The 24,304-nt window shown below is 56.6% G+C and overlaps 1 protein-coding gene across 1 annotated transcript in view; it reads left to right on the top strand.

Annotated features, from left to right (window-relative positions):
* Window positions 1-24,304, top strand: part of GNAI2 (G protein subunit alpha i2) — a 231,268-nt gene that overhangs the window by 200,048 nt on the left and 6,916 nt on the right. Inside the window, exons 6-7 of the mRNA XM_045023380.1 lie at window positions 4,299-4,428; window positions 6,179-6,332. Of these exons, the coding sequence (XP_044879315.1) occupies window positions 4,299-4,428; window positions 6,179-6,332 (284 nt within the window). The remainder of the gene's footprint in view (window positions 1-4,298; window positions 4,429-6,178; window positions 6,333-24,304) is intronic.

Here is a 24,304-nt window from a genome sequence, read left to right on the forward strand (position 1 = left end):
TCTCTAGACCAGAGCGACTCTCAGTCAGGGCTGGTCTACACTATGGGGGAAAATCGATCTAAGATACGCAACTTCAGCTATGTGAATAACGTAGCTGAAGTCGAAGTATCTTATATCGAATTACCTACCGTCCTCACAGCGCGGGATCGATGTCTGCGGCTCCCCATGTTGACTCCGCTACCGCCGCTCGGGTTGGTGGAGTTCCGGAGTCGACAGGAGCGCGTTCGGGGATCGATATATCGCGTCTAGATGAGACGTGATATATCAATCCCCGAGAAATCGATTGCTACCCGCCGATACGGCAGGTAGTGAAGACATACCCTCAGAGTAAAACAGGAGTGTTTATTGAGCGTCTGAACACAGCATGGGAAACTCTCAGGGCCCTCAGTCCTGGCCTCCCTCAGCACAGTACATCTAGGGCTCCCCTGCATCCAGGTGGGCTCTGCCTGCTCTCTCTCTCCCCCCTCCCCGCGAGATCTTTGTCTTCTGTCCCAGGTAGACAGGTCACTGGGGCCCTCTCTCTTCCGTCCTTTGTTACCCTCTGGCTGGAACTTGTTGGTCAGGTCACCAGGGTCCTCACTCCTCAGCCCTTTGTCCTCCCACTGGCCAGAACCAGCTGACTGCCAAGCTGGGGTGGGTCTCTTAGGCACCAGGTCACCACTTGTTAGGGTTCCCCATCTCCAGGCCGTTGTCTGGAGGTCCCGGCTGCTAGGTGAGGTCACACCTCGTTCTCTGCAACAACAAACTCTCTCCCACCACCTTGTTAAACATGCAGCACACAGGGAAACTGAGGAGCGCACACACTATGCATGTAAAAGACTACAAAGATCCCCAACTTCGTCACAGAGTGTGCTTTAATGATGTATGAAAAAGGCCTGAAAGGGTTTTTAATAAGTGTTTTTGCTTGTTTCCTACCTCAGAAATACAGGTCTTCTCTAGCCTGTTTTCTGTTTTGAGGAGGCTCAGCAGGTGATTAGAGAGCAGGTAGATGCATGGCTGATCTGTCTCCGAAGGATGCAGTGTTATAACCAAACTGATCTGTGTCCATTAGGGGCTTGGACCAGTGCAGCTGAATCCAGGGCACTGATCTAATCCCAATGTGGCATGATTTAATCCTTTTCTACACACAGCCTGTGCACTTTAGCAAAATCTGTGCAACCCCGGTAGTGTGGACACTCTTAAATTGGTTAAGTTTAAGGCCAGGTCTACACTTTGTTCAGGGATGGGAAAAATCCACACTCCTGTGAGATGTAGTTAAGCTGACCTACCCCTCAGTGTAACAGCACTAGGAAGAATTCGTCCATCTCCCTAGCCGTGGCCTCTGAGGGAAGTGGTTAACTCCGGTGGTGGTAGAGCCCCTCACGTCACCGCAGTGAGTGGCTACTGGAAGCGCTTCAGCTACACCACTCTTGCAGTTTAAGTGTAGACACAGCCTGAGTCAATTACAAACTGAAACTGATTTGGTTTCAGATCACACCATTAGTTACTCGGTGTGTTGTCCAGGCCTAACATCCCCAGAGTTCCTGAGTGTAATGTGAGCAGGTGCCTGCTGCATGCACAGGAAGCAGTACTGTTGTTATCTGACAACATGCAACGGTTGGCAGTCTTAATGCTTTCTGCACCTTAACTACGGAAGCCATCCCACACTCCAGTCATGTGAGTGAGTCTGATCATCCCCATTTCACACATGGGGAAGCCGAAGTGACTACCCCAGTGCCACCCAGCATCTCAGCAGCAGAGCTTGGAATAAAACTCCAGAGCTCCCAGCTCCTGATCTCCTGCCCAGTCTCCACTGACACCCAGGGGAAGTGGTGCCTCTGCATATGCCTGGCAAGTTAACGTTCAGAGCACTCACTCTAAACCAGCAAGGTGCTAACCCCATCGGTCCTCGCACGTTGTGCTGTAACATAGCGTTCTTATCCTGTTTAGCTCAGCAGCGCTACATGTGACCAGTGTAATCCGCTCCTGAGCCTTGCATTTCCTTTGCACTGCTAGGATAGCTGTCTGAATGTGTGCAAGGCCTCAGCCTCTGCTTCCCAGTGCTTGTCGACAGCGTCCTCCCAGAGATCCATCCTTGCTTGCCACAGCACATTCCCCGCTCGCCTGCAAGCTGCAGTAATACCTCCCATGAGGCATGGAGGCTGGAAGGGAAAAGGGAAGTTTACACTTCCCAGGAAGGGAGGAGGCTGTTTAGATGGCTTGTCTGTTTGAGGCCTTGTCTTCTCCAGGGAAAAAAGGGTTTGTTCTTAACTCAGGTTAGCTGACATGAGGTAAAGCTGCAGTGAAGGCAAGGCAGTTGGTCATTTTCACATGAATTAGCAGGTCGAGATAAAGACTGGAGCAGCCTAGGATTTAGCCAAGTAGACCTGCTAACTTGTCTTCACTGGGATTTTAACAAGTTTGCTAACTCGTGTTAAGAACACACTTTTTTTTCCTAGTGGAGGTGCATTTTTATCTCCAAGTTAACTATCCAGTGTTAGAATCCTATGTCTGCACAGCACAGCCAGCCTGGGTGATTGGCACCTGGGTGTGAGCACCCGGGTTAGCCTAGCCTGAGTGTGAGCATCCCCACTGCAGAGCCCTATCCGTGTTAGCATCCTCACTGTCTCTGCACTCACCCATGTGTGCTGAGGGCACATCCCATGATTCTTTGTGCTGAGATGCTCTGGGATTTTCCCCCCAGTCAGTTGTGTCAATTGTGGGAGAACTTGTCTGTCCTTTGCGGGGGAATTCTGGGAGGGCACAGGACTCAAACCCCAACTTTAGAGCCATTCAGATCACCAGCTGGGCTCAGACTTGGTTAGACATTGTAGTGTGGTAAGGGCCCAAATGCAGCTAAAATTCTCATGTCCAACTTGCTGCTGTGACGCTGCTGTGCCCGGGAGCCGAGGCAGGAGTTTGCTGAGTTAGCAGAGGGAGCGGCACATTGGCCTGGCCAAGCGAACAGCAGCTAATCATCTGCCAGCACCACTTAATTCTTCCGAGATGGCAAAGGGGTTTCTAAGTAACATGAGCAAATGATTCTCAACAAGAAAGTTACTCTGTCCTCCTGAGCATCCCCAGGCAGCCTGCAGACTCCTAGGCTCAGGTCCTCAGAGGTGTTTAACTGCTGTCAAGGCTGATTCTCCACTCTGGCACTTTGAGTGCAGAAGGTGGGGCCCTGCAAGGAGTCTAAAAATTAATACTGGCCACTCCAGGCTGGTATTAAACTCCCAAGGTTACAGCTTTTCTCTGACCTTGGATGGATAGATGATGCCACCACCCAAGTGCAAAAAAATAACCCTTTGAGAACTCAGGAAGGCACACTTGGGAATGCCTTCCTGTGGGGTACCCTCAAGTCCCTTCACCCCTCCTCCGGGGAAGAGCTGAGAAAGAAAAGAAAGAAAATCAGTTGTTGGTACCAGCTAATTAAACAATGTGCACAAACCTCTTAGGACATAAAAATCCAGTCTCGTTCTTAAAAAAGGTAAATTTTATTAAAAACAAAAGAAAGAAAATACATCTAAAAACTTAGACTATTGCTAGATTTTAAAAAGAACCACTTATAATAATTAAGCATCAAAATAACTTCCTTGAGGTCCAGCTTAAAGGTTACAACAAAACAAAAGCACTTGGGGTTAGCACAGAGGAGTTTACAAGCCATAAAGAAATAAACCTAATCGCGTCTTCCTAGACATTTCCTGATCTACTTACATATCTGGAGTTTCAAATGAGTAGTTTCTAGGTATGATTTGATACCAGGCTTAAACTTCTTACAGCATTGCTGCTCTGTGTCCCCTTTCTGGAAGAACAACCACAGACAGACAGAAGGGGAGTCTTGTTTCAATTTTTAAAAGTTCTAGCCTTCCCATTGGCTCTTTTGGCCAGGTGTGCTCTCACGTCCTTTTACCTATGCATGCAGTCAGACTTTTTAACCCTTTACAGGTAAAGCAATTAGAGAACAGCTACCAAGAGGGATTTTATAGCTAACTGGCTGGCTGGGTGTCCATAAAAGGGAGCTCCTCCCCCTTCATTTATCACAGCTGCTGAGCATCCTTTGAAAATCTGGGCCTAATTAACTAATTGAGCCTCTCAGCTCTGGGAGGTTGGTCTTACAGCTGGGGAAACTGAGGCCCGTGGAGGTGACGAGACCTGCCAGGGTGTCCCAGCCAGTCGTTAGCAGGGCTGAGTGGCTCCCAGTCTCAGCCCTAGCCGGCTCTCCCTCTCTGGACTGGGGGGTTGTTGATCAGGCTGAGGCTTAGCAGTGGGGGCAGCACGGGAGCTCCCCTGCTGCCGTGACGCTGGCTGTTTGCTTGCAGGATGTTTGACGTGGGCGGCCAGAGGTCAGAGAGGAAGAAGTGGATCCATTGCTTTGAGGGCGTGACGGCCATTATCTTCTGCGTGGCTCTCAGCGCCTACGACCTGGTTCTGGCTGAGGACGAGGAGATGGTAAGGATGGGAGAGGGGCTAATCTGGCCCTGCGTTGCTTGGAGCTAGTCTGAAATGCACGAGCATGAGGGACCATGGGCTGAGTGTCTCCAGCTCAATCCCCCCGATCTGTGCATGTTCACCAGGGAGGGGGTTTGCTGCAGGAGGCTTCAGGCCTTTCCCCCGCACCCCCGCTTCCCTCCCCCCAGCACTCCAATCTCCTTCCTCCTGCCAGGTGCCTTCTATTCCTCTCTGGCATCCTCTCTCCACCTGCCCCCACCCTTACTGGCTACCATTGCACCAGCTCTCTTATGCGGGGGACAGACACGAGGAATGGGTGCAGGAACTGGGCATCTCAGCAGACTCATTAGCCCTCGTCTGGGGCAGTAGAAAGCTGTGGGTTTGCCTCCCAGCCACCTGATCCTGCCAAAACCAGAAGGGACCATTGGGTATGTCTAGTCTGAGCTGGATAATCAGGCCAAAGACCTGCCCCCAAACAATCCCAAGAGCAGCCAGTTTTAACTGACAAATTCCAGAGATGGAGAATCCACCACGGCCCCTGGTAAACTGCTCCAGTGGCTCATTACTCACTGCTAAACAATTCTGCCTTCTAGCCATGGTTTATTCCGCAATTCCACAAGCTCTTTAGTGATCGCAGCGATGCATTGGGCAGCTCATGGGTCCTGTGGGCGTGTTGAGCGTAACTTGGTTAACATCATCTCTCTCTCTCCCCAAATTCCGGTACTCCACAGGGACAAGGCTGGCATTTTGGGAAAGGTGTCATCTCAATGCTCTGTAAGGTTGGCAATTTGACACCAGCAGTGCAGTGTTGCTGTGCTAGGCTGGGATATGACAATAGCTTAACAGCCAAATTGTCCTCCCTTTTCGTTGCAATGCCCCAGCACACTTATCTCTTTCCTTTCTTCCTCTTTCTGGGTCTCCACATGATGTTGATGATTAAACCTGTGTGCACATATCATAAACTAGCCCTCTGATGCTTTCATGTGGCTTCTAGGAATTCCAGCTGACCGTAACCATCTCCACATGCTTTCTACTCTGAAAACTGCTCTGCAATAAGATTTATGGCTTAAAAACATTTAAAGCTTCTCAGAATTCTCTTAGAACTGAGTTAACCTGGATGCCTAGGCCCCTAAACATAGGAGACATGAGTACCCTGCTCTAGCTAGACTCCAGTGGGAATGGTTGGAGTCAGTTCCATCCAGGACACAGCGGAAATGCATGAGGCTGTTGGTGCCCAAATTTCTCCAGAGTTGAGACACGGTACCCCAAAATCCTGTGATCTCCTCTGTGTAAAAGGCAGAGGTTCTGGCTGTGCTGGATCCTGAGACCTTCCCCAACTCATGCCAGTTTGTCTGATGTCCTTGTATGGCCCCATCACTCACCCATGAGCAAGGGAATAGTTTTATTCCCATTGTACAGATCGGAAACTGAGGCCCAATGCTCAAAGGTATTTAGGCACCAAACTTCCATTGATTTCAACTGAACTTAGCTATGGCATAAAGGAATTTGATTCCAGTGGCAGTGAGACCCCTAAACATCTCTGAGGATCTGGGTCAAAGTGACTTGCACAAAGTCACACAGGGAGTTTTGGGGGACAAGGGAATTGAATCTGGGTCTTGTGAATTCCAGTCTCATGCCCTAACCATTAGGAAACCCTTTCCCCTGCCATTTCCGTGGCTCCTAACCCAGTTCTTGCTCTGTCCGGGTCCCGTCTGGCTCACTGAGTGCCTATGGTTGGTTGTCTTGCCAGAACCGGATGCACGAGAGCATGAAGCTGTTTGACAGCATCTGTAACAACAAGTGGTTCACAGACACGTCCATCATCCTCTTCCTGAATAAGAAGGACCTCTTTGAGGAGAAGATCATACACAGCCCCCTGACCATCTGCTTCCCTGAGTACACAGGTAATGTGCTGCTTCTCGCCAGGGTGAAACCCATCCTGGCTCCCAGCGGGCAGCATATCAGCCACTTCGGCATGGCTCCGGGATGTGGTCTGTAGCTCTGCACCTGCTCTGGGTGGAGGATAAACTTGTAGCTCTAAGAATTTCCATCCCAGACCTTCTGCATTTCAAGATCGTTGGCCACACCCTGGTATTTTAGGCTGCACTTGCAGGCCACGGGCAGGAGGTAGAAATGAAAACGCCAAGGGTTGGATTTTCTTGTTTATACACAGCTCTTACTAGGCCTGTTGGGCTGACATCCCTGCCTGTTAGTACAGGTTGTGGCTGGGAGGAGGTGACTACAAATGGGAGGTCCTGTGTCGTCAGGAGCGATTGGGGTGCCACTGCAGACCTCACGAGAGGCATCGGGTTTAGGAATGCATGAAATGAGCATGCGGATGGTACAGAAATGAGCGTGGTATAAAGGCTCAGCTAGTAGATCAGATGCAGAAAGTCTCATGCAAGATACACAAGGATCTGAAGAGCTGAGAGGCTCCTGGCAGTGCCAAAGGAACTGAACCCAAAGGTCTGTGCAGCCGCAGCTAGACCAGGAAAGGCCTGTGACTGATGGTGGGGTTGCCTCTGGGAGGCAGATCCCTGTGAATGGGACAGACAGTGGGAAAATCCAGCTCTGTCACTGCCCCTGCTGCCCCGATCTCTGCTGATGTGAGAAGGGATGTAAGAGAGGGCAGTTCTGTTGAGATGTTGACTGGAGTGGGGGGTCTTACCTGCGTTAGGGTGGCTGTCTGCTGTGTTTAGCTGTGGGTATAAAGCCCATCCAGACCCTGTGGTTGTACATGGCAGGAAGTAGCATCTCCTTGACTCAGCTGAGTTGAGTCAGGCCCTGGAGTTGGCTGCTGCCGTCTGGGAGCTTAGCACCAGCAGGAGCGACGCGGGTTCCATGCACAAGATGCTGAGGGCTTATCTGATCATGGAGCTGTGTGCTAGAGCAGGCCTGAGGTGCTGGAGAGATCTCCGCTCAGCTCTTGCTTCCTCCAGGTACCCTGGAATGGCCCCGTGAGCTGCTTCCAGCCAGGCCAGCTGTTAGCACAGCTCCTCCTGCATCACAGCCCAGGCGGTCACGACACCTGCGGCTCAGGGAGGATTCGGTTCAGGGGCAAGATGAAGCCACTGCAAACTTCAAGGCAAACCCCATTGTCAGAGGGGATGCTGGAGCTGCCCTGTTCTGTGCCGATGAAGTGGGCTGTAGCCCACGAAAGCTTATGCTCAGATAAATGTGGTAGTCTCTAAGCTACCACAAGTACTCCTGTTCTCCCTGGTCACTAATCCCTGCGAGCCCGTGAAACGGGGTTTGATTCCAGGGCAGCCAGGGCCCCAGAGAGGCAGGGAAGAGAAGGTGAGCACAGCAGCATGCAGGCTCCATTTAGTCTGTGTTGTTTTATCAGCACCTCCTGGCAGCAGTGGCAAATCCTCATCGGGCCCTCACTGTGCGACTGAAAACCTGAGAGTGTCTCCCCGTGACGCTTGTTCTGTACAGAGGAAGTGCCAGAGGCACGCTAGGTCAGGAGGACAGGAAACAGCGAGCTACAGACTTGCTCAGTCCCTGCTGATAAGCTACCAGGCCAGTAAGCTTGTGTCTGGCTCCTTCTAGTGAGGCTCCCGTGCTGGGCTCAGTGGAGTCTCCAGCAGGGGAGGGTCTGTATAGGGCAGCGGCACGTTGGCATGGCGGCTGAGCTGCTCTCTCCTGGGGTTACTGGCAGCTGTTTGCATTGTGACTGCCCTCTATACAGAAGGGAACCGGTGGACAAATCTGCTTCCTTCTGGGTTAGGGGGTGAAATACCTGTGACTGGCCAGTTCCAGCCTTCGGAGCTGCTCTGGCTGTGGGGAGAACGCAGTGTTCAGGCTCCGTATGGGCAGTCTGGGTCTCCACCCCACCTGCCAGGTGCCCAGGTCTGGCGAGGGGTAAGCAGCTTTAACCTAGAAGGGATGCTGTCTGCCTGTCCTAGGGGTCTGTCTACACTGCAGCTGTGAGTGTGCCTCCCAGCCTGGGGAGACAGGCTCATGCCCTGTTAGTGTGAGTCTGTCTCCCAGGGATCAGAGGCTCTCTCCCCGCTGCAGAGTGGATGGACCCTGACCCGAGTGACCTAACTCAAGTTAAGAACCCATTTTTTTTTCGCAGTGTTGACTTTTCCATAGGCACTTACCTGTCTGTAGTATCTGGGCACCTCACCATCTTCACTGTGATCCTCACATGCCCCAAGTGGCAGGACAGGGCTGTCACCCCGTTGTACAGGCGAGGGCCTGTGTGGTGAGTGGCAGGATCACGGTCGCACCCTGAGTCTGTGGGAGAGGAGGGGATTGAACCAGGTCTCCCTGTTCTAGGCTGGTGCTCTAAGCTCTGGCTCAGCCTCCCCTCTCTCCGCTTGTGAGCTGGGCAGGCCTAAAATTCCACCGGCCTTTTCTTGAAAAAAACCCAAACTAACTGAAGCTGTCCCTGGCAACCCTACAACAACCCCTTCCTGTGCCCCATGCCACCATAACAAACCACTGCCATGCAGCTCCTCTCAAACCCAGCAGCAATCCTGCCATAGCAAGCCAGCATGGGCATGCCCTGCAGCCAGGGTGGAAGCAGCCTGCTGGGCTGTAGCAACCGTACACTAACAAACGGGGGCCTGGGGAACCTACTCCTTCAAGTGATGCTGTGTGAACAATCAGGGCATAGGGCCTGGTACCCCATCCCACCTGGAACAGCCCAGCAATGCGTCAATCTGACAGAGAAGTGACATTCCGAAGGATAATAGCCGTAAATGTCAAGCTCTGGGGCTTTCTGAAAAATGGGTACATGGGGGAAGGGAAATCATGTGATCGAGGGGAAAATATGTTGGATTTTTAACACCATGTGCATGTTACTGTCTCTTTTGCAGCACAGCTGTTCTTCTTCGAGTGATTGCTCCTATGCATTCCGGTTAGGTGTGCGCACCGCGCGTGCACGGCTCTTCGGAACATTTTTACCCTAGCAACTCCGTTTGATAAGTATATATAGTTGGTTAAGTTAGTTAAGTTAGTTAAATAGTTTAGTATAGTTAGTGTAGTAAGGGGAATTAGGGGGGTTCGCCCCTCTTTTTCCACAACCGGTGCGGGCTCATGCCCAAGGCACCGGGGTTTAAGCCCTGTTCGGCTTGCCAGCGGCACATGCCGATTGGGGATCCGCACGACTCCTGCCTGCGCTGCCTTGGGGAGTCACATCGGCCAGACAAGTGCCTGATTTGTACGGCGTTTAAGCCACGGACGAGAAAGGAGCGGGACTCTCGATTAAAGCAGCTCCTTACGGAGTCGGCACTTAGCCCTGCCGCGCTGACCCCAGCGGCGCCGAAGCCTTCCTCGGCGCGCAGTGCACCAGCGGTCCCGAGCCGGTCCGGTACCGAGACTGTACGACCTCTGCAACCGGCACCGGTGTCCAAGCACCGTTTCCTCTCTCCGGCACGGAAACGGAAGGCGGCGCAGATGGCCTCTAAGCCTCCTGCACCGGGACCGCTCACCCAGCCACCTCCGGCACCGACTGTGGTGGTGCACAAGTCGTGCACGGTTCCGTCGACTCCGGCACCCCAAGAGCCGTTGAGTCCGGTACCTCCCTGCTCCCCGGTGCCAACCGCGGTCGAGCTACCTCTCCCGTCAACGCCCGAGACCTTCTCGACGGTGAGAGCGCTCATCGAGCTCACAGAGGCACCGAGCCTCCGGCCCCCGGCACCGCCGGTGCGGGCTGTTCAGTCAGCGGGCAAGCCGGCTATGATGCGGCCCCCGTCCCCTGACAGACGGGATAGACGGCACTCCAGGTCTCGGTCCCGATCCCGATCCCGGAGACGGTCGCCGTCACGCCGATCCCGGTACCGGCACCGATCACCATTGCGGTACCGCTCCCCGTCTCGGCGCCGGTCGCAGTCCCGGTACCGCTCAGCATCGCGGTACCGGTCGCACTCCCGGAGACGCTCCCGGTCCCGGTCGCCTGACCGCCGATACCGCAGGAGGTCCGGCTCCCGGTACCGTTCTCGGCACCGTGACTCCCGAAGCCGCTCCCGCCGCCGTCGGTCGAGATCGCGGTCAAGCTCCCGGCACTGACACAGTCGATGGTCCCGCTCTCGCTCCCAGCACCGCGACAACCGGCACCGATCCCCAGCACCGTCCAGGGACAGACTGACGGCATCGACGGTGCAATCTCTGAGCGCCTCTGTCCCCCCATGGCCCTCTCGCCAGCCCTCGGTCGCCTCTCAGGTGGGCAGCGGTGGAGATCTCCGGGCCGACCCCCAAGGCCAGAACCACGGACCGCAGCAGTGGGGCTTTTGGGCCCCCTGGGCCTACCACCAGGCTCAAGGGCTCCCCTTCCCCGCGGGCTCCGAACGCAGGATGCCGGAAGCCACGGTTAGCAGGCCTCCCCCATCACCACCGGGTGAGGCCCCACCGCCACCTGTTACGGCGGAGCAGGCTGTAGCCGAGGCGGCTTCCCACCCCCTGGAAGACCCACCTCCAGAAGCTGTGGTCCAGGGTCTGTCCTCGTCTTCGTCGCCGGACGAGGGGGTGGCGGGGGCTTCTACGGCGGATCCCCCTCCAATTGACTTGCGGGCACACCAGGACCTTCTTCGCAGGGTGGCGAAGGCTATTGACCTTCCCGTGGCGGAGGTCGCTGAGGATGACGACCCGGGGACCAGGATGCTCGGAGCTGAGGCCTCGCTGCGGGTGGCCCTCCCCTTTATCCGCACCATTCAAAAGAACGCCACTACCATCTGGCAGTCACCGGCGTCCGTCCCTCCCACCACTCGCGGAGTCGAACGCAAGTACTCGGTTCCTCCCAGCGGGTACGAGTACCTATACACGCACCCAACTCCGGACTCCCTCGTGGTGCAGTCCGTCAATGACCGGGAGAGGCATGGGCAACCAGCGCCGGCGCCAAAATCTAAAGAAGCACGGCGCATGGATCTGCTGGGCCGGAAAGTCTATTCGGCGGGTGGTCTCCAGCTCCGGATTGCCAACCAGATGGCTCTCCTCGCTGGCTACACCTATGACGTTCTGGTGTCCCTGTCCAAGTTCTCTGAGCTAATCCCAGCAGCCTCCTGACAGGAGTTCTCGGCCCTCCTTGAGGAGGGCAGGAAAGCCTCCCGGTCCTCCATCCAGGCCGCTCTGGACTCGGCGGACTCAGGTGCCAGAACTCTGGCCTCGGGAGTGACCATGCGGCGCATCTCTTGGCTGCAGTCCTCCACCTTGCCGCCCGAGGTGCAGTACACCCTGCAGGACCTGCCCTTTGGCACTCAGGGGCTCTTTTCTGAGAAAACAGACTCAAGGATTCAGACCCTCAAAGATGGTCGAATCGCCATTCGTACCCTTGGTATGCACACACCGGCTACCCAGCGGAGGTCGTTCTGGCAGCAGCCATACCGACCATTTACCCAGGCCCGGTCACGGCCTTATAACAGCCGCAGAGGCAGCCTAAACCGCCATAGACCGTCGGGCAACAGGCGTAATCAGGCCCAGGCGCCTGCTAAGGCCCCTCAAGGGCCTAAGCAGACATTTTGATGGGACGCCCGAGGACGGCCCATCAGACTCATTACCGGATCCTTCCCCGTTATTTTGCAACCGCCTTTCCCACTTCCTCCCGGCGTGGTCCCAAATAACAACGGACAACTGGGTACTTCGTACGGTCCAGTATGGTTACCGCCTTCAGTTTGTTTCGCCCCCTCCCTCCCACCCACCTTCCCCGTCCCTCTTCAGGGACCCCTCTCATGAGCAATTCCTCTTACAAGAGGTCGAGACTCTGTTGAGTTTGGGTGCTATAGAGGAGGTGCCGCACGACATGCGGGGCAGGGGATTCTATTCCCGATATTTTCTCATCCCCAAGGCGAAAGGAGGTCTCCGACCGATACTAGACCTCCGGGAGCTCAGCGGGTACCTGCTCAAGCTCAGGTTTCGCATGGTAACTCTGGGGACCATCATTCCCTCCCTGGATCCGGGAGACTGGTTTGCCGCCCTCGATATGAAGGACGCTTACTTCCATATCGCGATCTACCCTCCCCATCGACGCTACCTGCGCTTCGTGGTCAACAACGCGCACTACCAGTTTGCGGTACTTCCCTTCGGCCTTTCCACCGTGCCGAGGGTCTTCACAAAGTGCATGGCAGTGATTGCTGCAGCACTCCGCCGTCGTCGCACACACGTCTACCCGTATCTTGACGACTGGCTGGTTCGCGGGCCATCCCGAGAGCTGGTAGCAGATCAAATGGGCGAGATCCTAGTCCTGTTTTGGTACCTGGGCCTCCTCATAAACGCAGAAAAGTCCACTTTAACTCCATCGCAGAGGGTGGAGTTCATCGGAGCGGTCCTGGACTCCAGTTTGGCCAGGGCCTGCCGACCTCGACCTCGGCACCAGACTACGGTCTCCATCATCCGGGACCTGCACGCTTTTCCCACGACAACGGTTCGGTCCTGCCTACGCCTCCTGGGCCACATGGCGTCCTGCACATTCGTGACTACGTACGCGAGGCTGCGCCTTCGCCCATTTCAAACCTGGCTTGCGTCGGTGTACCGTCCGCACCGCGACCCTCTGGACATGGTAGTCACGGTCACGAAGCCAGTCCTCGGTTCGCTCAGCTGGTGGCTGGACCCAGAAGTCGTGTGTGCAGGAGTCCCGTTCCGCCCTCCTCGCCCGTCTGTCACCTTGACCACGGATGCCTCGGCGCTAGGATGGGGGGCTCACCTTGGCGACCTGCACACCCAGGGTCTCTGGTCGCCCCGAGAGCGCTCCCTGCACATCAACGTCAGGGAGCTGCGAGCGATCCGCTTGGCGTGTCACACCTTCCGCGCACATCTGCAAGGGCGCTGTGTGGCGGTGTTCACGGACAACACGACGGCGATGTTCTATGTGAACAAGCAGGGCGGAGCCCGCTCCTCCCTACTTTGCACGGAAGCGATGCTCCTGTGGGACTTCTGTGTAATCCACTCGATTCACCTCTCAGCGTCCTTTCTTCCAGGAGCACAGAACACGCTGGCCGACCATCTCGGCAGGTCATTCATCTCCCACGAGTGGTCCCTTCGTCCGGATGTGGTGCTCACAGTTTTCCAAAGGTGGGGGTCTCCCCAGATAGACCTGTTTGCCTCCAAGGAGAACAGGAAGTGCCACCGGTTTTGTTCGTACCAGGGTCGCTCTCAAGGCTCCCTGTCAGACGCATTCCTCTGCTCCTGGACGGATCACCTCCTCTACGCCTTCCCTCCGTTCCCACTCATACACCGGGTGCTACTCAAGCTTCGGAGGGACAGGGCCCGCCTCATTCTCGTCGCTCCGGCCTGGCCACGGCAGCACTGGTACACTCTGCTGCTCGAACTCTCCGTTCGGGATCCCATTCCCCTTCCGTTATGGCCGGATCTCATCACGCAGGACTTCGGCAGACTCCGCCACCCGGACCTACAGTCCCTCCATCTTACAGCTTGGTACCTGCGTGGTTGACCCACGCGGAGCGGGACTGTTCGGCAGCGGTGCAGCAAGTCCTGATGGAAAGCAGGAAGCCTTCCACTCGCTCAACCTACCTCGCGAAATGGAAGCGTTTCGCGCTCTGGTGCGATCACAGAGGCCTTAATCCCTTCCTGGTCCCTATTCCTACGATCCTGAACTACCTCTAGGCCCTTAAGGAACAAGAACTCGCGGTCTCCTCCTTGAAGGTACACCTGGCAGCCGTGTCCGCCTTTCGTCCATCCATAGGAGGTCGGTCCATCTTTTCCAGCCAGATGGTTTCCCGCTTCCTTAAGAGCCTGGACCGCTTGTACCCGCCGATACGACGTCCTACCCCATCCTGGGATTTGAACCTAGTTCTGGCCAAGCTTATGGGAGCACCCTTCGAGCCCCTGGCCACGTGCTCCCTGCTCTATCTCTCGTGGAAAACGGCCTTTCTCGTCGCTATAACGTCAGCAAGACGAGTTTCCGAGCTCCGTGCCCTAACGGTTGGTCCACCGTATACCGTCTTCCACGGAGACAAGGTGCAGCTTCGCCCACACCCGGCCTTCCTACCTAAGGTGGTGTCGGCCTTCCACCTCAACCAGGACATTTTCCTTCCGGTCTTCTTCCCGAAGCCACACGCCTCGCCTCGTGAGCAACAGCTTCACACCCTGGACATCCGCAGGGCCCTCGCTTTTTATATAGAGCGGACGAAGCCCTTCCGGCGTTCGCCCCAGCTGTTTGTATCGGTTGCTGATCACATGAAGGGCGAGCCGGTCTCCTCCCAAAGGATTTCCTCCTGGGTGACTGCATGTATCCGGACATGCTACGAGCTTGCTCGCGTGCCAGCACGCCGCCTCACCGCTCACTCTACGAGAGCGCAAGCCTCGTCTGCCGCCTTGCTGGCCCATGTCCCCATCCAGGACATCTGTAGAGCGGCCACTTGGTCTTCTGTCCACACCTTCGCTTCCCACTACGCGTTGGTGCAACAATCTAGAGACGATGCAGCCTTCGGCTCAGCAGTCTTACACTCTGCCACGTCTCACTCCGACCCCACCGCCTAGGTAAGGCTTGGGAATCACCTAACTGGAATGCATAGGAGCAATCACTCGAAGAAGAAAAGACGGTTACTCACCGTTGTAACTGTTGTTCTTCTTCGAGTGATTGCTCCTATGCATTCCAGTTAGGTGTGCGTGCCGTGCGTGCACGGCTCTTCGGAACATTTTTACCCTAGCAACTCCGGCGGGCCGGCTGGGTGCCCCCTGGAGTGGCGCCGCCATGGCGCTGAATATATACCCCAGCCGGCCCGTCCGCTCCTCAGTTCCTTCTTACCGCCCGTGACAGCCAGTTGGAACAGTGGAGTGCTCCTTTACCTCCACAGCCCTAGCGTTTCTCTATTTCCTACGTATACATAGTTGGTTAAGTTAGTTTAGTTGTTAGATTAGTTGAATAAGTTTAGTTAGATATAGTATAGTAAGGGAATTAGGGGGGTTTAGCCCCTCTTCTTCCACAACCGGTGCGGGCTCATGCCCAAGGCACCGGGGTTTAAGCCCTGTGCGGCTTGCCAGCGGCACATGCCTGTCGGGGACCCGCACGACTCCTGCCTGCGCTGCCTCGGAGAGACCCATCGTCCAGATAAGTGTCCCATCTGCACGGCGTTTAAGCCGAGAACTAGAAAGGAGCGGGACACTCGCCTAAAGCAGCTCCTTATGGAGGCGACACTTCAACCTCCCGCGCCAACCCCAGCGGCACCGAAATCGTCATCGGCGCGCAGCGCACCGGCGGCCCCGAGCCGCTCCGGTACCGAGACTGCTCGAGCTCCGCAGCCGGCACCGGCGGCCCGGCACCGTTCCCTCTCTCCAGTGAGGAAACGGAAGACGGCGCAGACGGCCTCTAAGCCGCATGCTACGGGACCGCTTGCCCAGCCATCACCGGCACCTCCGGTACCGGCTGTGGCGGTGCACAAACTGTGCACGGTACCGTCGACTCCGGCACCGCAAGAGCCGTTGAGTCCGGTACCACCCTGCTCCCCGGTGCCAACCGCGGTTGAGCTGCAGCTCCCGTCCATGCCCGAGACATTCTCGACGGCGAGAGAGCTCATCGAGCTCACAGAGGCACTGAGCCTCCGGCCCCTGGCACCGCCGGCGCGGGCCATTCAGTCAGCGGGCAAGCCGGCGATGATGTGGCCGCCTCCCCCTGACGGACGAGATAGACGTTGGTCCCGGTCCCGCAGGCGGTCACCGCCACGCCGATCCAGATCTCGGCACCGTTCACCATCGCGGTACCACTCCCCGTCTCGGCGCCGGTCGCAGTCCCGGTACCGCTCAACATCGCGGTACCGGTCGCACTCCCGGAGACGCTCCCGGTCCCGGTCACCCGACCGTCAGTACCGAGGGAGGTCCGGATCCCGGTACCGTTCCCGGCACCGCGACTCCCGAAGCCGCTCCAGACGCCGTCGGTCGAGGTCACGGTCGAGCTCCCGGCACCGGTCGAGCTCCCGGCACCGCAACAGTCGCTGGTCCCGCTCTCCATCCCGGCACCGCGATGACCAGCACCGATCCTCGGCACCGCCCAGGGACCTACTGCCGGCATCCACGGCACAATCTTTCAGCGCCTCTGCCCCGCCTTGGCCTTCTCGTCAGCCCTCAGTCGCCTCTCAGGCGGGCAGCGGGAGAGATGTCCGGGCCGACCCCCAAGGCCAGGACCACGGACCGCAGCAGTGAGGTTTTTGGGTCCCCTGGGCCTACCACGAGCCTCAAGGACTCCCCTTTCCCCCGAGGCACGTGGGCGCCAAACATAGGGTGCCCGAAGCCACGGTGAGCAGACCTCCCACATCACCACCGGGTGAGGCTCCGTCGCCACCTGGTCCCGCACAGCATCCAGGGTCCGAGGCGGCGTCACACCACCTGGAAGAACCAGCTCCAGAAGCGGTGGTCCAAGGTCTCTCCGCATCATCCTCGCCGGATGAGGCGGTGGCGGGGGCTTCTACAGCAGACCCCCCTCCTATTGACTTGCGGGCCCACCAAGACCTTCTTCGCCGGGTGGCAAAGGCTATCGACCTCCCCGTGGCGGAGGTCCCAGAGGATGACGACCCGGTGACCAACGTCATTGGAGCTGAGGCCCCCCTGCGGGAGGCCCTGCCCTTCATCCGCACCATACAGCGGAATGCCACTACCATCTGGCAGTCACCGGCGTCCATCCTTCCCACCGCGCGTGGCGTGGAGCGCAAGTACTCGGTCCCGCCCACCGGATACGAGTACCTCTATACGTACCCGACTCCGGACTCCCTCATGGTGCAGTCCATAAATGACCGGGAGAGGCATGGGCAGCCCGCTCCGGCGCCAAAATCCAAAGACGCACGGCGCATGGACCTGTTGGGCCGAAGGTCTATTCGGCGGTTGGCCTCCAGCTCCGGATTGCCAACCAGATGGCTCTTCTCGCTCGTTACACCTTTGACATCTTGGTGTCCCTGGCGAAATTTTCGGAGCTGATCCCAACAGCCTCACATCAAGAGTTCTCGGCCCTCTTGGAAGAAGGCAGAAAAGCTTCCCGGTCCTCCATCCAGGCTGCTCTGGACTCGGCGGACTCAGGAGCCAGAACCCTGGCATCCGGTGTGACCATGAGGCGTATCTCCTGGCTGCAGTCCTCCACCTTGCCGCCTGAGGTGCAGTACACCCTTCAAGACCTCCCGTTCGACACTCAGGGTCTCTTCTCGGAGAAAACGGACTCCAGAATTCAGACCCTCAAAGATGGTTGAATTGCCATTCGCACCTTGGGTATGCACACACCGGCTACCCAGAGGAGGTCATTCCGGCAGCAGCCCTACCGGCCCTTTACCCAGGCCAGGTCAAGGCCGTATAATAGTCGGCGTGCTAACTTGAACCGCCGTAGACCATCGGGCAACAGGCGCAACCAGGCCCAGGCCCCTTCCAAGGCCCCTCAAGGGCCCAAACAGGCCTTTTGATGGGACGCCCGAGGACGGCCCATCAATCTCCTTCCCGGATCCTACCCCATTATTTTACAACCGCCTTTCCCGCTTCCTTCCGGCGTGGTCCCAAATAACATCGGACAACTGGGTCCTTCGTACTATCCAGTATGGTTACCGCCTTCAGTTTGTTTCGCCCCCTCCCTCCCACCCACCTTCCCCGTCCCTCTTCAGGGACCCCTCTCACGAGCAATTCCTCCTACAGGAGGTCGAGACTCTGTTGAGCTTGGGTGCCATAAGGAGGTAACGCAAGACATGCGGGGCAGGAGATTTTATTCCCGATATTTTCTCATCCCCAAGGCGAAAGGAGGTCTCCGACCCATACTAGACCTCCGAGAGCTCAACAGGTACCTGCTCAAGCTCAAGTTTCGCATGGTCACCCTGGGGACCATCATTCCCTCCCTGGATCCGGGAGACTGGTTTGCCGCCCTCGATATGAAGGACGCGTACTTCCATGTCGCGATTTACCCTCCCCATCGACGCTACCTGCGGTTTGTGGTCAACAGCGCGCACTACCAGTTTGCGGTGCTACCCTTCAGCCTGTCCACAGCGCCAAGGGTCTTTACCAAGTGCATGGCAGTGGTTGCCGCAGCCCTCCACCGTCGTCGTGTTCACGTCTACCCGTATCTCGACGACTGGCTGGTTCGCGGGACATCCCAACAGCTGGTAGTGGACCAGATGACAGAAATGCTATCCCTATTTCGGTTCCTGGGCCTTCTCGTCAATGCCGAGAAGTCCACTTTAACTCCATCGCAACGAGTGGAGTTCATCGGAGCGGTCCTCGACTCCAGTTTAGCCAGGGCCTGCCTCCCTCGATCTCGGCACCAGACAATGGTGTCCATCATCCGGGACCTACACACCTTTCCCACGACGACGGTTCGGTCCTGCCTACGCCTCCTGGGCAACATGGCGTCCTGCACATTCGTGACAACGCACACCAGGCTGCGCCTTCGCCCTTTTCAATCTTGGCTGGCGTCGGTGTACCGCCCGCATCACGACCCCATAGACATGGTAGTCACGGTCACGAAGCCTACCCTCGATTCGCTCAGCTGGTGGCTGGACTCAGAGGTCGTGTGTGCAGGAGTCCCGTTCCGCCCTCCTCGCCCATCCGTCACCCTGACCACGGATGCCTCGGCGTTGGGATGGGGGGCTCACCTGGGCGACCTTCACACACAGGGTCTCTGGTCGCCCCAAGAGCTCTCCCTCCACATCAATGTCCGGGAGCTGCGAGCGATCCGCTTGGCGTGTCACACCTTCCGCGCCCGTCTGCAAGACCACTGCGTGGCGGTGTTCACGGACAACACGACGGCGATGTTCTATGTGAACAAGCAGGGCGGAGCCCGCTCCTCCCTACTTTGCACGGAAGCGATGCTCCTGTGGGACTTCTGTGTAACCCACTCGATTCACCTCTCAGCGTCCTTTCTTCCAGGAGCACAGAACACGCTGGCCGACCATCTCAGCAGATCGTTCCTCTCCCACGAGTGGTCTCTTCGTCCGGATGTGGTGCACACAATTTTCCGGAGGTGGGGGTTTCCCCAGATAGACCTGTTTGCCTCCAAGGAGAACAGGAAGTGCCACCTGTTTTGTTCGTACCAGGGTCACTCCCCAGGCTCCCTGTCGGACGCATTCCTCTGCTCCTGGATGGATCACCTCCTCTACACCTTCCCTCCGTTCCCGCTCACACACTGGGTGCTACTCAAGCTTCGGAGGGACAAGGCCCACGTAATACTCATCGCTCCGGCCTGGCCGAGGCAGCACTGGTACACCCTGCTGCTCGAGCTCTCCGTTCGGGATCCCATTCCCCTTCCGTTATGGCCGGACCTCATCACACAGGACTTCGGCAGACTCTGTCACCCGAACCTACAGTCCCTCCATCTTACAGCTTGGTACCTGCGTGGTTGACCCACGCAGAGAGGGACTGTTCGGCGGCAGTTCAGCAAGTCCTACTTGAAAGCAGGAAGCCTTCCACTCGCTCCACCTACCTCGCGAAATGGAAGCGTTTCGCGCTCTGGTGCGATCAGCGCGGCCTTAATCCCTTCCTAGTCCCTATCCCTACAATCCTGGACTACCTCTGGTACCTTAAAGAGCAAGGACTCGTGGTCTCCACCTTGAAGGTGCACCTGGCAGCCGTGTCCGCCTTTCGTCTACCCATGGGAGGTCGGTCCATCTTCTCCAACCAGATGGTTTCCCGCTTCTTTAAAGGCCTGCACCGCTTGTACCCGCCGGTGCGGCGTCCTACCCCGACCTGGGATTTAAATCTCATTCTGGCCAAGCTTATGGGACCGCCCTTCGAGCCCCTGGCCACGTGCTCTCTACTCTCTCTCTCCTGGAAGACAGCCTTCCTCGTCGCAATTACATCGGCAAGACGAGTCTCTGAGCTCCGTGCCCTAACGGTTAGTCCACCATACACCGTCTTCCACGGAGACAAGGTGCAGCTTCGACCACACCCGGCCTTCCTCCCTAAGGTGGTGTCGGCCTTTCACCTCAATCAGGAGATCTTCCTTCCGGTCTTCTTCCCGAAGCCACACGCCTCACCGCGTGAGCAACAGCTTCACACCCTGGACGTCCGCAGGGCCCTCGCTTTTTATATCGAGCGGACGAAGCCCTTCCGGCGTTCGACCCAGCTGTTTGTAGCGGTTGCCGATCACATGAAAGGCGAGCTGGTCTCCTCGCAGCGGATTTCCTCCTGGGTGACGGCATGTATCCGGACATGCTACGAGCTTGCTCGCATGCCACCATGTCGCCTGACCGCTCACTCAACGAGAGCGCACGCCTCGTCAGCCGCCTTCCTGCCCCATGTCCCCATCCAGGACATCTGTAGAGCGGCCACCTGGTCTTCTGTTCACACCTTCGCTTCCCACTACGCGTTGGTGCAGCAATCCAGAGACGATGCAGCCTTCGGCTCCGCAGTCTTACACTCTGCCACGTCTCACTCCGACCCCACCGCCTAGGTAAGGCTTGGGAATCACCTACATGGAATGCATAGGAGCAATCACTCGAAGAAGAAAAGATGGTTACTCACCCTAGTAACTGTTGTTCTTCGAGATGTGTTGCTCCTATCCATTCCAGAGCCGCCCTCCTTCCCCACTGTCGGAGTAGCCGGAAGAAGGAACTGAGGAGCGGACGGGCCGGCTGGGGTATATATTCAGCACCATGGCGGCGCCACTCCAGGGGGCGCCCAGCCGGCCCGCCGGAGTTGCTAGGGTAAAAATGTTCCGGAGAGCCGTGCACGCGCGGCGCGCACACCTAACTGGAATGGATAGGAGCAACACATCTCGAAGAACAACAGTTACAACGGTGAGTAACCGTCTTTTCTCAGTCCCAGCCCAAGTAACTTTGGAACGGCCAGTTTTCCAGTCATTTTGTGTGCTCTGACGCAGCTCTGCCAGCCCTGCAAAAAGTGACCGGATGTGGGAGTTAGTCCGGTTACTGCTATCTTTCAGGTCGCAGGTTACCTCGATGGGGCTTCTGGGGAATATAGAAGAGCCGACGCAGCCAGTGCCCCTATTACAAACAAGCGCCATGGGTGGGCCCAATGCACCACTGTGCCTTGCTGGGGGTAGCACGCTCCGGTCTTATCCCCCAGCCGTGCACCTGGCCTGCCAGTCCTTAGCCAATACTGGGCATTTCCCCCAATTGGCCACCAATCTAAGCTGCCACCTCAGTCTGCTACTTGTGAGTGCCCTGAGGAATCAGGGAGTGCAGACTGGGCAGGGATTCTCAAAGTAGGGTGCATTCGGCAGACTGTACCATGGCATCGCCAGGGCCAGTGCCAGCTGGAGTCATCAGTGGTCAGGCACAAGCGGTCATCTTTCAAGCCATGCTGCTCCCTCTCTCCCCCTCTTCAGTCTCTGTTTACAGTGCTGTGAGTGGCATAAGGACCCAGTCGAATGGAATTGCAATGTCTCCTGGCAGCGGGCTAGGCTGGCTTGGTAGGGTGCTTTGTAGTGACAGCCTGAGATCTGTGAAGGGCTGTTTTAAAGAGGATGGGAATCTATTGTTCTCCACCTCCACTGAAGGGAGGACAGGCAGCAATGGGCGTAATCGGCAGCAAGGGAGATGGAAGTTAGATATTAGCAAACACTTTCTAACTCTCAAGGGAGTAAAGCCCTGGAATAGGCCTCCAAGGGGGGCTATGAGATCCCCGTCATTGGGGACTTGTAAGACTGGGTTGCACAAAGCCCTGTCAGGGCTGGTTTAGGGTGACTTGGTCCTGCCTTAGCACAGGGGGCTGGAGTTGATGGCCTCTCTAGGGCCCTTCCAGCCAAGCATTGCTCTGATTCTCCAGCCACAGACATGGATAATACTTTCCCTGAGGGCAGCAGCCCACACATTGTCTCCATGCAGCGCTTCCATGCACTGTTATTGTGGCCTGCCAGGATCCCTTATCCCATATCACTGGAGAGCCCCAGAAGAGAATTTGGCCGTGTCTAAAGGTTTGTCAATCAGCCACCATCTTGGCCTACACACCAGGGATAGAACCGGGCACTATCAGAGCTAAGAGCAGGATCTGCTACAGCTTGAGCTAAATGGCTGAGTCCCGAGGTGGTTCTGTACCAGGTGCCATCCTCTGGGGGTTAGGCAGAGGGGCCAGTAACACACTTGGCCCTGTGGGGTGTATGTGTCGCAGTGTGTGTATCCTAGCCAGTGTGTTCTAGGCGGAGCTGATCACGGTGGACATCCGCGCTGAAATGCATCCAACTCGGAGCCCTGGTGCAGAGGGGCCCATCCAAATGCGCATGACAAACAGGCGCTTCCCTCATACTCAGTTCTGCAGTTGGCTCAACAGACCCAGTCAGTCCTCCAGGGTGGGTGGGGAAGATTCTCCATGTCAGATGCCGTCCTTCTCCATGTTCCCTCACCCATGGCGCTCGCTGCATTGTCGTGGAGCGAGATCCCGACAGTATCACCGACCCAAAGATTCAAACATCGGGTCTGACCCCCAGAAATCACGAGTGGGGCTTAAAACTCCTGAGCATCTAAAACCCAACAGCTCTTAAGTTCTGTTTCTTTGATTCTGATGTCTGAGCCATCAGGCTCACTCGGGTCACTCTTGTCAAGCTTTTCTCTGCAGCTGGAAGGGCAAGACACCTTTTTTTTTTTTTTAAGAAAGCTGCGATCTCGTACAATGGCACAACTCCTCGTGAGAGCTGGCGGCGCTGGGGCCGTGGCCCAGCCAGAACGAAGGGCTGACTCGCACTGTCCCATGTGTGGGAAATCTGCCTCCTCCAGCAGAGGGAGCTGCTCACTGGATGCTGGGAGTTAAAGCTGTGTTGTAAGCAACTGTGGCAGCATGTGGGGTGAGAAACGAGCCGTGGGTGCAACAGCATCTCAGTGGTGCTATGGCTGGGAGTCTCCTCAGATCAGCAATTACTGGAGCCCCGGACTAATCTTGATCCAGAACAGGTGTGATTGGTTCAGTTGCATTCAAATCCCCTAGTGACTGGGTGGCTTTTGGAGCCAGTGGAAGCGTCTCCTTTGCGTGGGACTCGTGGCCTGGCTCTGAACTTCACCAGCCACTAGCCAGCATCCGGGGCCAGGTGTCGCACTGGGGCACTAACGCTGCATGGAGCCTGACTGGGAGTGTTCTCTGGGACGTCCCCCTCCCCTTAGTGTGGCTGGTATTAACGCAGGAGTGGAGGGAGCCCTCCTGTTAATGAGCCCCTTCCAAGGGGCGGGGTCTGAATGGGGGAAACCCCCAAGCAATGTGTGGGGTGTGGACGGATGGTCTTAGGGGCAGAGGGAACACCCCTGTCCCCAGCTGTGTGTGGTGGGAGCTGAATCCTGGATGCAGGTGCCATGTTGTGGGCACGTTATTGTGAGAGGCACAACTCCGTCTTTCCGATCCTCCTGCCCCCCATTTCCCACTGCGAGGAGGGCACCGCCCCAATGTCTGCACAGCATCTGCTTACCAGAGATGCCAGAGGGTGGGGTCAAGGGGGCAGGGCTGCTCCAGTGAGCACTGAACGCTTTGGGCCTTACGTGGTACCCCTCTGCCATCGCTTTTTACAGAGTGATAACCCGCTCTGCCTGCTGGCCCTAAAACCCACTGCCTGTCCCCTCCCCTGCCTATGCAGCTCGGGGAGATCAGGAGTCATCCCAAGGGGTGAATCTGGAGCTGGGCTCTCTGCGTGAATTGGCCTGCATGGGCATTAGTCTGAGGAATTATTTCAGCTCAGTACTAATGTGGACACGAGAACAAATGGATATAAATTGGCAGTCGGGAAGTTTAGGCTTGAAATTAGACGTAGGTTTCTAACCATCAGGGGAGTGAAATTCTGGAACAGCCTACCGAGGGAAACAGTGGGGGCGAAGGACCTCTCTGGCTTTAAGATTAAGCTTGATAAGTTTATGGAGGGAATGGTTTGATAGGATAACGTGATTTAGTCAATAGGTCAATAACGTGCGACCACTGGTAATTAGTACCGAGGGTCAATGTTGGGATATTGAGTCTTTTTCCTGAGTGTCTGGCTGGAGAGTCTTGCCCGCATGCTTGGGGTTTAGCTGATCGCCAT

Source organism: Mauremys mutica, chromosome 7, assembly GCF_020497125.1.
Source record: "Mauremys mutica isolate MM-2020 ecotype Southern chromosome 7, ASM2049712v1, whole genome shotgun sequence".
NCBI classification, from domain to species: domain Eukaryota; kingdom Metazoa; phylum Chordata; order Testudines; family Geoemydidae; genus Mauremys; species Mauremys mutica.